The sequence below is a fragment of the Limulus polyphemus genome, unplaced genomic scaffold, assembly GCF_000517525.1.
Source record: "Limulus polyphemus unplaced genomic scaffold, Limulus_polyphemus-2.1.2 Scaffold3126, whole genome shotgun sequence".
In the NCBI taxonomy this organism is placed as follows: Eukaryota; Metazoa; Arthropoda; class Merostomata; order Xiphosura; family Limulidae; genus Limulus; species Limulus polyphemus.
This window is the reverse complement of record NW_013668736.1, coordinates 28,710-47,445: the sequence shown is the minus strand read 5'-3', so window position 1 is coordinate 47,445 and position 18,736 is coordinate 28,710. Positions and strand designations below refer to the sequence as shown.

The window sequence follows — 18,736 nt, the reverse complement described above, 5'->3', positions numbered from 1 at the left end:
AATATATCAATTCATGTAAATATGACTGAAAAATTTCATTTTTTCTGAAAAGGTGGTGTCTAGTTAATTGTAACCACGCTGTGTATATAGATATACTTGTTTCAACACGTCTATTTCAATTTTTTGTCCTTCTTGGATCAGTGACAAGTTTACAAACTTACAGCACTAGAATCCAGGGTTCGATACCCCTCGGCGAAAAAGTGCATATATCTCAATTGTGTGCTTAAAAATAAATAGAAAACACTTATTTTTTTCATGGAGAAATATTAACACAAGACATGCTAGCATATGAGGTCGCATTGGAAACATTTTCGAGCAAGTAGGATGTAAAAGAAATAAAGATCTGCAAAGTAAGACCCGTAAAAAGGCAGGGATACAACTAAGTAACAAAGAATAAAAACTACTAAGGTACAATATTTTGAAATAGATTTTTTTTAAGACTTCTCGGTCATTCACTGTTGATAGCTGACAACTGACATTGTAGGAGCCAAGAAACTAGATGCAAAATTTATCGTGCAGTGAAATGATCAAAATAAAATAAATACCAACTTCAATTATATCTCAAGTACTAAACCGGCCACTTTTAGTAGCAGGAGATCGAAGTTAATAATACTGAGTCAACTGAAATATCAATCACACAAAAAAATGACATAACTGTTGCTTTAGTATACTGCTTTTCTCTGAATCACAACACAGACAAGAAAAACATTAGACATGCTAAAATTATAAACTTTAATTAGATAGATTTGGGTTGGCGTAAGTTTTTACTTAAGATTCCAAAAAGTAAAGTTTTTATTAGGGGTCATTAGTGTGACCTTGACGATGCTTCTAAGTATGTATCTCAATTGTTTCGAACTCTTAGCAAGCATATTTTGTACTTTCTTTGTTGCAAAAACAAACTGAAGCTATTTTATCATTGTTACGAAATGATTAGCTTTTTACAGAGATGGCATCTAAAGCATTCATCATACTTCATACACCCTGCAAACTCAGAATAAGTATAACAATAAGAATAAGTGGAAAAACAGCATAATGAAGCAATAATAATTAAAGTGAAAACCAGAAAGTTAAGAGATTATGACATAGTCTAATACTAAGTTGTTTTTTAAACTTATTATACTTTACTATTATTATAATTTTAAAATAGAAAAAATATATTTTCAAATACCTTATAATCCAGATTTTTCCAAAATAAAAATTAAACTAAAACTTTAATTCACAGTGAAAACGGCTTATGCCACTTCAGACATTTTGTTAAACATCAAAAACGTTTCTTTCTTAGAAATATAATTATTTATTTTTTTAGCTGTTTTAGGATTACTTTAATGGCAAGATTTCTACATGTATTACTGAAGATGCTATTAATAATGAAACTTTGTAAGTGCAGAAAATAAAGATCTTTTGTTTTTCATATTGAGATTGTTAAACCGATTTTATTGAATAAGTAAAAGGAAAAAGGAAAAGGATGGAACTTAAAATGTCAATAATTACAAATCACGAATAAATAAAAAAGCTACAATCTTCAAGACCCCCAGAAAATATCTAAAACAACGACTGATTAGAAGCTTGAAATACTATTAAGTATATTAAATTATTGATAATATTGACACCAAGATTTCTTTTTTAAGTATTAGATACTATGAATTTAAAGACATGAGAGAAACTATTATTGTGAACTATGTTTTCATAGTTTAATTAAGACGTTTTATATTGTTTACTAGAAATTTTAACATGACATAGTGATGATGTGTGACGCTTAAAAAATTTCCGAGTGTCTAAACTTTACGTGATTTCACATTATTTTATAATTTTCTTAGACTTGGAGGAAAATAATGCCTTAATATAATTACACAGAGAGTTGTTGTTGATTAGTTAGTGAGTCTGTTGCAGTGTTGTCGATCAGTTGCTAATCAGCGAGTAAGTCAGGCAGTTTTGAGTTTGTGCCAAATATATGAGAAGAAAGTGAAGAAGTTAGTGACTATTTTATTTTATATGTGAGTTAGAACTATCACTGGGTGAGATTGTAGATCTTATGGTAGGAGAAATAGAACACTTTCTTTTTTGTTAAGTGGACTAGGCTTTCTACCAAATAATAGAAATATAACCCACCAAACAATAAAATGCGTTAGAAATGGTGTCAAAAGTGGGATTATTTTGGTAAAAATAGGAGAGAATAAAGAAAAAAGTTAAAGACGATGATATGTGGCTCGAAGTGAGATTGAAAAATTTCTGGAAACAATAGAAAGTTGAGCAAGAAGAAAGGGATAGAAAATTAGAAGAGAGAGAGATAGGTAAAAAATTAAAGGAAGACCACGAGGAAAGTTTCAGAAACTAAGAGAAGATCAAGAATAAAGATACTTAAGGAAAGAGACGAGAATTTAAGAGAAGAAATGCAAGAATGAGAAATAAGACATATAGAAGAACTGCAGACCTAGATAAGTTTGATGGAGGGCAAGTTAAGAAATGTATAATGTACAAACTGAAGTTGATAAAAATCATAGTAGATATAGAGAGATAGAAAAAGAGATTATAATAACAAATTTAAGGAATTACAAAAGAACATCACTGAAGGAAAAAGGGACGTAGAAAACAATATTGATGCTTGGATAAAACATATGGAAAATAAATTGTGTGTATTTGCTCAAGAAGTTCAACCTCAAACACCACTAACCTTGAAATAAGGAATATGAATACTAATTTAATTTACACCTGCTACCAGTGCTGCTCTGTCACCTATGACTGCAAGTTATTTCTGAACTACTCCAATCACACAACTACTTAATATGTTTCTGGAATTTACCTGGCCAGTTTATTAATATTGTCCAACTAAGAATCCAGCAGACTATGATAGGAAGGTAACAAAGTAGACATTTCAGGCTGTGTTCAAACTATTTTTTAAAGTGCATAGATGGAACAGTGAATAACAGGCAATTTATCTTTATCTACATTAAACAACTGTAACAACTATCAGGAATTGATGGCCACATCATCAAACAGACTTGGAGAGTCACATCAGAAGGAAGTTTTTAAAAAAGGTTTAGGAGCAGAAGAAGGAGAAAAGAAAATATCTTAGCCAAACTTGCAGCCAATCTTGTCCAATGTTCTTATCTTATCTTATTCATGAACTGATGGATTCAATGGCACATAAACAAATTATAGATGCCACAGTAGATGAAGATATGTGAAGTTGGCTAAAGCAAAATATGTGTGCATTATAAAAATGAAGTTTTCCATTTGGCAGTGGATCTTAAATCAGCTGAAGTCACAAAAACAATCAAATTCATTATCCAGAAATTATAAACTTATCAGATCAAATGGTATAAAAGAATTAACTTTCACTGACGAAGGTTTAGAAGAGCTGGAAAAAAATCATTAGACAACTGTTGACTCAGAATGGAAGACATAAAGTACATGGTAGAAGATGTTGCAATTGCAAGTTAAAAGGATAAATTGACAGGAACTGCAGACAAAAACCTTTGATTAGACTCTTGAGCTGTTTACTCAAGATAAGGAAGTAAAGGAAGGGACAGAAGGTGTTTCAACTATAACATAAAAAATATATTGCTATAAACTACTCCCAAAGGGTTAGAGGAGAAAGGATCTACTATAAGTGTGGAAAACACATATGAGACTGTAGTGAAACAGTTGTTGATATCAATCCAAGGAGACGATGATTTGAGGATGAGATTACTCCATCATTTCTAATAGAATAATGAACGTGTTATTAAAAAAACAGTCTGTAAATCAATGGGTTTATTGATGGGAAGCCATGCAGTACGTTGGTTGACACCGATATTATGACTATTATTGCTCGACCAAAATCTAGTAGTGAAATGTTGGAAATTTTCTCCAGAGATGAAGAAAGAATTTGGACTGATACAAACAACAAGTGGATATAAAGATTCAAAAAAAGGGAAGTTGGTAGTCACCCTGGCTGAGGAAGGCTTCTCTACACAGCACGACTGGGCGTATTACATCGAGAAAGAATGTATATTTGGTAGTCACTTCATGAAAGGTTAGTCTAACTTCACAGTTTATGACCAAGAAATTCTCATGCACGATATGAAACTTACATCATTAGAGGTTGGACTTAAAGCAACAACAAAGATTGGCACATATGATAATGAGGACTGTCGATCTGGAGTGCAATACAGCAGAATATAGAACAATAGTCGGTTAAAATCAAGGGCTCATCCCTTGTGATCGTCTTTGGAAAAGTGTAGATTGGAAAGGAAGCAATTGTTTAACTTCATTGAAGCCGTTTCCAGAAGCAAGTCTACCTGCTAGAGAGTCTGAAATTCCTGTCGAGACTACTTCCACAGTACTACCAAGGATGGGACCACTGGTAGATTCCCTCGATCATCAACCTGGAGATAACTCTCCCAGTGAGAAGACAACAAGTGACGATAAAGGACAAGAGGTCGTCCCATCTTTGTCCCTTAAACTACAGAAAATAAAATCACCAAAAAGATTTGGTGAATAAGCAGTTTAGCAAAGAATATTTTGTTTTGCTATTCAGAATTTTTGTTTTACTTTGTTTAACGCAATTAATTATTTAGTCATTGTAATGTTTATTTATGGATGTTATTTGTGTTAATTGCAAAGAGTGATTTTATTATTCATTATGTAAGTTCCAGTTTAGAATAGTATTGTTTTATTTGCGCATAGGATTATCCAGGAGTCTTTACAATCCAAGGAGGAGCAATGTTGGGAACTATGTTTTCATCTTTTAGTTTAGAAGTTTTGTATATTTTCCTAGATGGGCTTTGACATGACATAGTGATGATGTGTGATGCTTGGAAATTTAGTGAATATCTAGATTTGCTGTGACGTGATAAGAAAGTAATGTCTCAAATTTTGTTTAAATTTAGAGAACAATATTGTAGTAATATGAAATATCACAGACTAAGTGTTGTTATTGACAAGTTAGCTAGTTATTCAGGTAACTAGTGTATTTATTATAGTGTTGTCGATTGATAACTGAGTTAAAGAGTGTGTAAATAAGCCAGTTTTAAGTTTGTGCCGTAGATACAAGAAGAAAGTGAACACGTAAGTGATTGTTTAGTTTCATTTGTGACTTAGGCCTATTACCCGGTAAAGTTGTAGAGTTTTTTTTTGTAGAAGAAATAAAACACCTTTCTTTTCTTTAAGTGGACTAGATTTTGACTTTACACACGAGTAAGTAAAAAGTTGGATATGTCACTTTTTGCACGTTTCACGAAATTAGTCTTTGAGTGCAGTGAAAACTTTGTAATAAGACTTACTTTATGAATGAACTATTACTTTTTAATAATTATAGACCGTGTACTTGCTTGTTTTCACATTACTTGATAATAATGCTAGCGATAAAACTGTTTATGCATTGCAAAGTGATTTATCATCACAAAATCAAATCTTTCTTAGAAAATAAAAATTGTATTCACCTAAAGAACATATCCCCTTTACTCCAGTGGTCAGTAGAGGTTCCATTGCATTTCAATCCTGGTGACAAACTTTTGTTTTCATTGCGAGGGTCATTTACAAAGAGTTCCAAGCCGTAACCGAAGACATAGACAGCTCGTTCGATCTCATCTTCAAGTTTCGCTTTGGTAGTGTTAAAATGAACTCCTAAGAATAGAATACAACATAGAGTGAGCACATATTTGATGAACATCTTTTTTAGAAGTGGAGTTACAAACAAAACAAAGAGGGACAAATGATCTTAGGAACTATTTACTCTTGTGAACGAGCTTTAATTATGTTTTTACTGTAAACATTTAAAGAACAGAAAATATTATTGCCAGCTAATTCCTCACAACTCATAACAGAACGTGATTGAATCTTTAAGACATCTTATGAAATTTTCCTTGAAATGTTTTCGTTAGAGCTCGTATTAAACACTAGGGTATATATCAGTAAAATATATATAAAGAAAAACAGTTCAATAACATTTATCACTATACATAGTATATAAGCAACACAATCAGTACTTACCTGGCCAGAGTTATTGACAAACATTGGTTTCAATCGGATTTACTCTAACCCAGAGAAATTAGATCAAACAAAGATTTTTAAAGCTTTTCTCTATGTAATTTCTTCCATTTTTAAAGTGATGAAAACGTAACCATAAAACTACTTACTATTTTGATAAAAAAGTTTAAGTCTATATTATGAGTATTTATAAATTATTAGGATCGCCCACCTGCACATTATCAGTTTTTATCAGCCCTACTACAAATTATGTAGTTTTAAACTTTCTCATACATTAAGAACTAATAATTTTTTTACTGAGCAACTACTTAAAAGCCACTTTTTTCTCAGTGATTACTTTTGTCTCTTATTATTAAACCAGGTATCAATCTTTCCAATTCCTTTATTGTTATTATTAAACCAGGTATCAATCTTTCCAATTCCTTTATTGTTGTTATTAAACCAGGTATCAATCTTTCCAATTCCTTTATTGTTATTATTAAACCAGATATCAATCTTTCCAATTCCTTTATTGTTGTTATTAAACCAGGTATCAATCTTTCCAATTCTTTTATTGTTATTATTAAACCAGGTATCAATCTTTCCAATTCCTTTATTGTTATTATTAAACCAGGTATCAATCTTTCTAATTCCTTTATTGTTATTATTAAACCAGGTATCAATCTTTCCAATTCCTTTATTGTTATTATCAAACCAGGTATCAATCTTTCCAATTCCTTTATTGTGTTTTTAAAAAATGGTTTAAGTTCATATCCTTTGCAATGTTATTGTAATTATTATTAATATCAACATCTACAAAGATCCTTTTTAGCTTGATTTAATTCATGGATCTGATTGTGGTTTCAGTAATTTCAACATATTCTTACACGATTTTAGAACATACTGGTAACTCAACATGTCAATAAAACTTCGAAACAAATCCACTGAAAGTTCCTCAATGTGGTCGTACTTATTTTGTTTGTTTGTTTGGAATTAAGCACAAAACTACACAATGGGCTATCTGTGCTCTGCCCACCACGAGTATCGAAACCCTGATTCTAGCGTTGTAATCCGCAGTCATACTGCTGTGCCACTGGAGACTCCTGTGTAAGGAAAAGCAAGTACATACACTGTGTTTATGTTTAGGGTGATAAGAAAGATTGTTTTTTGCGCTTTTCATTTCGTGTCCAGTATCATTATTTAATTTGACAACATGATTCAGTTAGTAAGAGATTTAGCATTACTTCGCGATCATCATCTTGAGATAATCTCAAGTTCTTAAGCGGAATATCCAGGACAGCTTGAAGGTTCACTAAATGTACCTGAATATACGACGCTTTAACAATGTACAATAGCTTGAGCTTAGAAAATGTAAAAGCTACTGTTTTTCACGTTCCACTTTTATTACATTTTTTTATTATTATTTTAGTGGAGTAGATCCAACGTGTACCTCGCCGTCTTTTTATTGTAATAGAATTAACTTAAAACGGACTAGAAGAGTTTTAGTTTTTTACAAATTGTATATGTAATCTGACGGTTTATGTTGTAAATTACCAGTAAACGTTACTGTAAGGAGTGAAGATTGCAGGCTTCACTATAATTATAAAGTTATAATTCTATAGTAGTGCTTATAGGAGTTTATATAAAAATGATACCCTGTTTAAAGATCTTAGCTAAATTTAATAAAAGTCATCGATTTAAAATACCTCTTGTCTTGTATGTTATAATAACACCGAAACTTTTTGTTATTCTGTTTATTTTGCGCAGTCAGGATTTTAGAAGATTAAGTTTTATTGATTTTTAGTAGAACGTTTTTTAAATTTCTAGGCACTTTCATTAACGAAAGATTGAACACTTTCTAAAGTTTTGCCGAAATTTAAATCCAAGTTAAACTTTTAGAAAACGCTGTTTTAAGACTTTTAACGGATATTAAACAAGGTAATGATAATAGACAAAATGAGAAAATGTTTCTTTTACTTGAATATTCTTACGATTTATCTAGTCCTTTTATAATAAGAGCATATGTGTTTAGTACCTCATACAAATAACACGTAAAATCATATGTTTTATTTTCTGTTTTGATTATGTACAGTTAAAATTCTAATTAGGTTTATTGTTACTCTCGTGTTGGCACAATCTTCAGTATGGAAACTTTCTGTCAGTTTTACCATCAGTTACTTTCATCTAGAAGATAATAACGTTTAATGCTAGCATGTATGTTGTTTCACACACATATATATAAAATAGTGTTAGGGTTTACTATATTCCCATCGTCCTGAAGGAATATAAAATAGATTGTTATGATTGCATATTCTGTTTCAATGCGTTACTAGTTTTGGCTTCACACACACACAACATAACAGATCTCAGTGTTTTGGCAGCAACTACACTTTTTCTGATTTATTGTAAATTTTGCTTCACAGGCTTTATTGTCATTATTACCATCACACTTTCTCGGGTTATTACTAATGTTGTCGGTACACTTCACAGGAGCTACTGCTACTATCACCTTTACAGGGGATATTGCTACTATAACCTTCACAGGGGATATTGCTACTATTACCTTCACAGTTCTAAGGCTTTATTGTCCATATTGTTTTCACATTTTCCAAGGATTAACGCTGATGTTGTCTTCAAACTTACCAGGGCTTATTTCTATTATTGCTTTAAATGTTTTAAAGTTTTATTGGAATTATTGTGTGCATACATTTAAGTGTGTGTGTTGTTGCACTTTCGTCATATTTTAGATGGGTTATGGGCAATGTTGAATCCACACTTTCCATGGCACTGTTAACGGTATTTCGGATGGCTCAGCGTTAGTCTGAGGGCTTATAACGATAAAAATAGGGTTTCGATACTCGCGGTGGGAAGAACACAGATAGCCAATATGTAGTGTTGCGCTTAACAACCTTTTAATAAATGAATTATTGTTATTTTTACATACGTTTGGGATTGCTGTTGTTTGTTTTATCACTTCTCGAAGTATTGCCAATACGTTCCAGATTGCTAATGCTACTTCAACTATCCGATTCCGAGAAGGTTTATTGTTACTTTGGGATTTACACAAAAGGAATATTACAATGTTCATAAGTGGTTATTAACAGGGGCGGATTGACGATACGAGCAGATAAAATGTGGACCGAGGGCCCGTGGGGGTAGGGGCCCGTAAATTAGTCTAAGAAAACAATTTTTTAACAATTTTTTTAAAAATATATTTTTATTATATCAAATAAAAAGTTTAAAACGGAACTTGACTTTTACTTTTAAAAAAGTATGTGGTTGGCATGTCAGTTTGTCGCATCAATTAACCCTTTAAACACTGTAGCATTATATAATGCGTTTACAGTCATAGTGTTTACAAAAATACTAGTTTAAATTTGTTCTTACATCAACCCAACACTATTCTTCAAGATTACCCAATTTTCGTTTATTTAGATTATAAAATGATTTTTATATTTAATTAAGATATAAATTGAATTATTGTTCTCTGTTCTAAAAGTATATGTATCTAATTTTGAACTTTGACTAAAATTAACATTTTTTAAAAAATAATCGAAAGGAAATGACACTGATTTAGATGCCGGTACTTCCAATACATCTGCTACACAGTGGCACAGCGGTATGTCTGCGGACTTACAACGCTAGAAACCGGGTTTCGATACCCGTGGTAGGCAGAGTACAGATAACCCTTGTGTAGCTTTGTGCATAATTACAAACAAACAAACAAACTTCCAATACATCTGCTACACAGAATGAAGAAGAAACAGATATTACTGTTTCACAGTCACCATACCCATCAGATCAACCAAAGACCACTCAACCTTCTCCTGCAAAATTCTTAAGATTAAATCCTCAAATTCTCCAGAAGAAAGTGTTGGTAGTAGTAATAGTACATTGAATGAACAAGAAACTGAAAATACTATTATACAAACACAGGTCACACAAGAATCACCTGTAAAAGTTTCCTGTCACAGAACTGAATGCGTCTTCTCATTCAACAAGTAATTTTTTTAAAAGCCTAAAAATTTCTGGAACTTTCATCCACATCAACCAACTAGAGATATATCTTACAATAGCAGAGTGGTTTACAGTCGCAAATATATTCATGGTAATGATGTCAAGCGCTCCTGTGTGACCTATAACAGCGAGAAAATGAGTTTGCATTGCTCATTTTGTTTGATGTTTGCATCCGAAAGAAATCGTGGTAATCAATTGATAATAGAGTGATCAGACTAGAGACACATCGCCACAAGATTATCTGAGTACGAAAAATCGCTATGTCATCAGGACTCAACACAAGCATATTTCATGCACTTCCAAGAAAGAACAGTTGAGCACAGATTGTAGCATGATCAGCTCTTAGTCCGACAGAGCCAAGTGCTTCAAGGACGAGCAGTCATGAGTTGTATTATTGATATTAATATCTTCATTGGATTTCAAACTTTGCTTTATTGAAGTAAATACTTAGAAGCAGCAGTTTGATGAATACCATTTTAAAAATCGTGGAAATTTCTTAGAAGCAGTTAAATTGGTGTCAGAATATAATACAGCTCTGAACGATATCACACAGAAGGCAAAGAAGCGAGAACGATCAAAGAGGGGCAGAGAAACTTTTCAACTTGATTGGAAATATACCAAAGATATCGTGGTTATGGAAGTTAAGAAGGCTGGAATTTATTCATTACAAATGATTGTACACAATGTATCTCTGCTCATGACCAGTATGCATTTGTTCTAAGATATGTTGTAGATGACAAGGTCAAGAAAAGACTTCCGCGCCTTCTTGATGTAGCAGACACTGGTGGGAAAAGCTGGTATCCACTAATAAAGAAAACCTTAACTGATGTAGGACTTAATTTTAAACACTGCACTGGAGACGCATTTGATGGGGTTGCTAATATGAGCGGTGCATACAAGCACTAATGAAGAAAGTACGTTCAGGTCATGTCCACACTTGGTGTTATGCTCACGTTCTGAACTTGGTAAGTGGTGATTCAAGTAGTGTCTGTATTGCAACAGTTAGACTTTTCGGAATACTCAATGAATTGTCTAAGTTTTTTTTAAAAAATCACACAAAAGAATGCATGTATGAGAGGATGAAATGAAATCTTCTAAGCTGGGACATGGTAAGTTTCGAAAGCTTGACACTCATAGTCAAACAAGGTGGTCCAGTAGAACAGGAGCACTTAGAAATATTTTCGACAGTTATAGAAATTATTCGAATGAGATGTTTTTTGATCTTCTCATAGTTTTGAAACAAGTCAGTGATTTCGGTCAGTCGGTGGTATATGATGCCAAGAATCTATATGAAAACAAGACCAAATTAGAAATAATTTTGATGGCTTTCATCTATATTAGAATGTTTCACATTACAACTCATGTTTCTGACTTTTTGCAATTACATGGGCTTCACCTTGTTCAAGCATGGCGTATGAAAGATGATGCTAATTTGCGTCTGACAGATATTTCTAGAGATTTTGACAATTTATTTGAAACTACTTCTACATTCATAGACCTAGTCAATGAAAAAGTTGTAGAAGAAGAAATTGTAATTCAAAAGGTTTTGCCAAAAATAATAACTTCTAGAGCTTCTGCTGTAGTCCAAGATCCAAAAACAAACTTTGAAATATCTTGCCACAATGTAGTTTTTGACGCAGTTCTCAAAAGTTTGGAGAATAGATTTGCATCTCACATAGATCTATACAAGAAAATTTCATGTTTGGATTCCAATCGATTTGAAGAAATAATTGCTGAAACATAGAAAGTTTATCTTCGAAAAATTTGTGAAGCAATTCCAGAAATGAATTCTATTTCACTGCATGAGGAGTTGGTGTCATTTGCTTCCAACTATAAACACTTGAAAAGAGTCTTGCATGAAAGTGATGTCACAGAGAGAGACGATAACGTGCTGGGTGAAATTGAACCTCAACCACATCCGATCGTGAAAGAAACTGTTTGTAGAACTCGTTTTTCATGTGCATTTAAACTTTTATTCTGTTATAGATTGTGTTCTTTTGCCTATGAAAACTTGTATGAGGCATACAAATATATCATAACACTTAGTGTTACTCAATGTTTATGTAAGATATATTTTTCCAAATTGAAGAATCTAAACATTCGCTTAAGAGCATCAACAACACAACAAAACTTGGAGGCACTGATGCTCATTGCAGTCGAAAAAGACATTGCTATCAACTTACGAAAGAACAAAGATTGTATAACCGACAAATATGCGTCTACAACAAAGAAGCTAAGCTCTTTGCTCTTAGTATAATTATTTTGTTTGTTTTGACATCTAGCAGTTCTTTTTACTTACTTTAATAATAAAAATGTTTTTGTTTGTCTGTTGCTTTTTTTATTCTAGGGGTGCCCTATTTTTGAAAGTGACCGAGTCCAAAAAATGTTGTCAGTCTGCCCCTGGTTATTAATAACTTCTAGAAAACTAATATGTATATGATTAGAATGTATTGGATGGTCAATAGAGTATTCTTGCTATTAACGATATTTTTCCTTATCCCAGTATTATCTCACCAGGCTCAGCCAATTTTATACAACTTTTAGATTAGCTCTAACTCTGTATATTCCTCCTACCCTTCCGTCCCTGAATATTATTGATTGGAGATTTTGATATGTTCTAGATTTGTGTTTACTACATTCTCTATACTAAGAGGTTACTAAAAGTTTTAGAATTAATTTTGCAAGAGAAGGTATTGATGCTAATTTTTGGTCGAACGAAATAATATAGTTTCTATGAGGTATTTTCAACCAGCCTTTATAATATTTTCCTCTATATGGCTTTTACTGTTTTTCATTTTTAAGATACTAGCATCAAGAGTCTATCCACACAATCGGAAAAGTACTAACCGGAGCATTATTCCAACTAACTGGAATTTAACGGTTATGAATTTTAGAAACTGAATTAAAGGTAAAATAACAAGTTGATGTAGAAAATACGAACTATGTTTATATTCAAATATATGATTATTTGCAACAAGTCAGATTTATGCCTATAAACCAGCGTGGATCAAGTAAGAAATCCATTTAAGACGCGTGTCGTTCGAATGAGAATTGGAAAGTTGTATACGACTCGTAGGTTTTGCTTGGAGGTTACTTATGTAATTTTATAAATGGCTTGAATTATATACAAGTGCTAATAATGTTTCATATGACATTAGCGAGGAAATTAGGACAGGTTGAAGATGGGGATTATTTATAAAAATTACCTAAGGCAAAAACAAGACTATTTTTTTGTTATGAATGTATATATATAGTTCTAGTAAACACGTAAATTCAAAACAATACACTGCTTTCATACTTAGATAATATCTATGAAATTCATAATATATATTGTATAAAGATTCACATGAAGATAAGCGTGCACAATATTACAATAACTTTAGTGTGTGTTTATTTTATATACTCCAATTGAAAAAAACGTACCATTTTGTTTCAAAACTTCTCAAAGAACATTTAAATTGGAATATGACGACACTTTTTTCCAAAAGCCAAAAATAATACTTTTGATCCGAAAATCAATTGAACTCTGTTAATTAAACTAAAACTGCGTTGGTCGAAGACGAGGAAAATTCATAAGGTTTATATACTCTGTATGTTTCTGTACTATATCGTTTCCTATACGATATAACACAATTCTTCAGAAAAGATTGATTTTTCAAAGAAAAACGAATACTATTTATACGTCACATTTGAGATGATTCAAAATTGGAATATTTAAGGTAGAAACACGATTACACATTGTATTTACAAGATATGAAATCCGTCGAATTACCATTCCATCTCGTAGCGAAGAACGTGGATGGTATTTTTAGGAATCATTTGTTCGGGATGGACTACATGTACTCAATACGGTTTATAGTCAGTGATAAACTAGCCACGGAAGAGTGGTAATGACCTATTCATTGTTGTAGAACTCGGGCTGAAGAGTCATATCTTGCATGAAAACCTTGCCTTTTCTGGTGATTGGTGTTGACGGGTCATGCTCCCCAATACAAACAGATGGAACTCTTCGTAGTGTGAGGAAATGACTGGAGAATGAGCCATCTCAAACAATCTTTGCTGTTGCAGGACGGCTGTAAATGTGACTCAATACTACAGGAACTTATCTCCATAGCAGGTGCTGCAATGGCAGACTATCTAGACGGAGATCTCCTACTTACTCCTGACAATATCATAAGTCGACATCACAGATGCTATCGCACCCTCTAGCCTTTTCGGATACTGATGTTTACTGGCGAATCCAGATTTTCACCTTTGTTGAACAATTTGTAAGCTATATAAAATATGATCATAGCTGGTGGCATTCGAAGGGACAGTTACTGCTTCTCGCTGTAGTTCTTTGCTCGGGCTGTGCAGTAACCGTTGTTTTCTTATGTCAATGAAATTGCATTATCACCCTATTCGCTGTGAACAACGTTATTACAAGGGATCTTGTAAACTCTCACTATGTCTGACCATCCTCCTATAGTCCAACTGTGCGACTTTATGAAAATACAATCCACTCCTGGGATCCTTCAGTTCGTGACATGTCTATTAATACTTATGGTCTTTATTACCAAATCGTTCCTGTATTTATAAGTCGGAGTTATATTGATATGGTGTCATAGAAGTGATTGATTTATATTTTCAGGGTGTCTAATTTACCTATTGGTAGGGGAGTCAGGAAGAAAACTTAACTCAAACTCACTGACGTTGAGCAAACTTTAAATTGCTGATCTAAAATAAATTTTAGTTTGTTTTTTTCCTATGCTTTGAGTTTACGAAATATTTCATGATGCTTGAAGAACGCGTAAAAATAAGACAAAAACTAAATTTAACAAACCGAGTGATTTCGTGAAGAGACATTTCTATCTCAGAGATGATTAAGATAAATGAAATATCTTTCTTGAGGCTTTGTTAAAGAAAGATACAACTTCTGAGGAGTTGAGAGTACTTCTGACATAGAGGAATAAAAAACACCACCTGAGGATAATGTATACTGTATGCAAACAAAGACCCGAGGATAATGTATATTGTATGCTATTCGACTCGTTTGCAAACAAAGACATTATTTTAAAGTATTGAATATATTTACTTAGATATTTACTAAACAGACCCATTGTTTAGTGTATAAAAGTTCAACTGTAAACAGTAGAAATAAAATGGCATACATCCTGTTCATGAAGGGCTTTCAATGCATCTACCATCGAAAAAATTCATTCAAATTTTAAGTAGGTGAACACCATGTTTGAATTATTTTCAATAATTAAAAGGAACCAATGAGAAGTGAAAACGAATTTGAAAAAGAACACTTATTAGCTTCATGTTGCAATCTAGTATTGGATTGTGAGTTTCGTTTCATGTATAACTAGTTTTCTGGTCCAAAATAAAACATTTTAACATACAATTTTCTGCGTACAATACTAATATTAAATAATTGAGGTGAAACTGTAAAACGTGGTCTTGGATAGAAAAGTTGCTTTACTAAGTTGTACATTGTAACATAAATTTTGCTCTTAATAAGCTTAGCGAGAGATGGGTTTGATTTCTATCCTACAAAAAAACGTGATTTTATAGTTTTTGGACTAAACAACCCCCGTCACACCAAACATGCTCGCCCTTTTAGCCGTGGGAGCGAAATAATGTGACGGTCAATCCCACTATTCGTTGGTAAAAGAGTAGCCCAAGAGTTGGCGGTGGGTGGTGATGACTCGCTGCCTCGTTTCTAAACAAGAAACATACGGACAGCATTTTCTGTCACTTAAAACCCCATAGACTATAGTTAATTTGTCATTAACCCAAGAACTACTGAACATTATTCATAATCTGTCACTGCTCTTAAACATTTTATTCCTTCCTGGTATTTTTGTTACTCAATTTTGATGGATAATGACCCACCATATTGCTGTAAGACTATTATTAATAATAATCATGATAAATTATGCAGGTTTATTTTTCGACTTGTTAATAAAATATTAAATATAATTTTTACATGGATAAAAAGGAGAACTGAATGTGATGGCAAATGTAGGAATTAGAGCCTAAATCTTCTTTTCAGAAAGGCCAATGGGCTATCCATTCATCCGGAATATCCTTTATCAGATTTTAGTAAATTAACTATTTTAGTGGTTTCAAGAGGATATTCAGACTTTGATAGCTTCTATGTTAGATTGACCGAGTGTGTTATAAGTCAGGTGGACGTAGTAGGCTTCTTTTATATAAATATATTTTTTTTCTTTTCTCGTGTATGGTTCATATCTCATTATTCTTAATATTATTTATCGGTTTTCTCAGATATCATAGTATATCGCAGATAAATTGGCAAAATAAAGTCTTATATTCATATTAGTCTCCCGATTTCTGACTTTTGTTGGTTCTTTTTGTTTGCTTCTCCAATGTATTGAAGTCCACATTCACAAGCGATGTTGTAAAAGGTGGTTTTGTTGGATATTTAGGTGTGTACTGACTATGATTATTTTGTGTGTTTCGCATATCTTCTTTTATACACTTTACATTTAGAGTGTCTGTTGGATATATACAAGTATTGCACATGCATAAATGTATAGCAGCCGTACTTTACGTAAAGTTACGAAATATTTTAAAAGTAAAATAAAACATATTAACGAAAAATAAGTTGCTTGTTCCCAAGTGATGTAACTAAAAACATTGAAGGCGAGTGTTTCCTTGAAACAAGATACAAACACAAAGGATGTCAGGATAAAAGTTTTACAACGCTATGCTGTAAAACATTTTCAAAATATTGTTGAAGTTGTTGGTTTTTTAGTTCAAATATACACAACGGGCTATATGCACTCTGTCCACTGCGGGAAGAAATCGAACCCAGGGTTTTAGCATTGAAACCTCGTAAATTTACCGGATAGAGGTGGGGTCTTAAGATATATTTTTTTGAATATGTTTTGGTGAATAACACTGAAAAACCTTAAATTAAGGAATAAAACAGATTATATAGAGTATAGACAAAGAAAAAAACGTTCTGCTGAAAATATGTTTGAACTTTATATACTATTGGAATATGATAAACTTCTGATCGCGAATGGTTGAAAATACTGAATAAAACATAATTTCACATTATAAATTTATATACTCCAGATATTTGTTATTCTAAACTTGAAGTAAGGAATAACTTAAAAATACCCGTAAGAAATCCATAGATTTAGGCATTGCTTCCATAATTTTGAATTGGTGACATCAGATCAAGGGCAATCAGTTAGCAGAACCCACTGACGGTAGTACTATTCTTAACCAAATAACAAAATTAACTGCCATTTATATAACTCGATCGTAGTTAAAAACACTGAACGTTCTAAGTGATATATCACGACTTGAATTTTGGGCTTTCCGCAGTCCAACACGCTACGCGCTTTGTATACTCTGATCTTGCTTGCTTTCCTCAATCAATACTGTCAACTACGAAATTTTCTGAGGCTTGATTTATTGTGGCGACATCTTCATGTAAACACAAATTACTCATAATTTACTAACACCAGTAGCAAAAACAAACTTTGAAGGTTTCCTCTCTCTGATCACAAAATTTTCATGTCTCAGTAGTATTTCTTGTTGTTATAATGTGCATTTTTTATTCAGTTTAAAATTAATGATTCCCTCGATGAAAGTTTTAAAAGTTTTTCACTTAAGTTGTTTCTCTTTAGTTACGTTTGGAACCGAATTGATTAACTACCTAATTAAAAAAAATGAGAGAGGTAGCATACATAAACTTTAACATTTAATTACAGCTTTTCATTTTAATCTAAAGTATTGTTTGTTTTAGAATTTCGCGTAAAGCTACACAAGAGTTAACTGTCCATAGCCGTCTTTAATTTTAAACCTGTATACTTAGAGGTAAGGCAGCTAATCAAAAGCTCTCAATGTTAATTAACTCTTGAACTACTCTTTTTATGGTCTAACAATTGTGTTTAATGTCACTTTTATAGCGCACTCACGGAGAGGTTTTGCAGCAATGGAGCGCGCGCGAACAATAAGTTCTTGAATTCACTGTCCTGGAAAGCTAGTCATTACATCCAATATAAAGTATTATGTGCGATCCAAGGTATTTTAGTTACATAAATAGTTTATAGTTATAAGTGTATCTCAGCGTTACCGTCAATAACATAAAAAATTAGCTCGGCTAAGGTCAATCATGCCATTTATTTAGGATTTTGTTTTGAAAAATAAAATATATGACTCACTACGCCAATTAAGTTATATTTAGCTGTATAGAAGGATTATTCACTTTTCCGATATTTCAAAAGCAGTGTGTTTCATGAACAATGATTAAGCTCAGGAAGTGGATTTTGAGAACTACCAATGTCAATAATCAAGGCAAAAGGTTAAGTAATGGCTCTTGACTGTTTTCATTTCGCTAGTATCTCAGTAATGGCTCTTGACTGTTTTCATTTCGCTAGTATCTCAGTAATGGCTATTAACTGTTTTCATTTCGCTGGTATCTCAGTAATGGCTCTTGACTGTTTTCATTTCGCTAGTATCTCAGTAATGGCTATTAACTGTTTTCATTTCGCTGGTATCTCAGTAATGGCTATTAACTGTTTTCATTTCGCTGGTATCTCAATAATGGCTCTTGACTGTTTTCATTTCGCTAGTATCTCAGTAATGGCTATTGACTGTTTTCATTTCGCTAGTATCTCAGTAATGGCTCTTGACTGTTTGTATTTCGCTGGTATCTCAGTAATGGCTCTTGACTGTTTTCATTTCGCTAGTATCTCAGTAATGGCTCTTGACTGTTTTCATTTCGCTAGTATCTCAGTAATGGCTA

The 18,736-nt window shown here is 32.6% G+C and overlaps 1 protein-coding gene across 1 annotated transcript in view; it reads right to left on the bottom strand.

The window, feature by feature from the left end:
• LOC111083003 (glutamate receptor ionotropic, NMDA 2B-like) overlaps positions 1–18,736 on the bottom strand; it is a 102,471-nt gene that overhangs the window by 72,097 nt on the left and 11,638 nt on the right. The window contains exon 2 of the mRNA XM_022397074.1: positions 5,424–5,607. Within this exon, the coding sequence (XP_022252782.1) occupies positions 5,424–5,607 (184 nt within the window). The remainder of the gene's footprint in view (positions 1–5,423; positions 5,608–18,736) is intronic.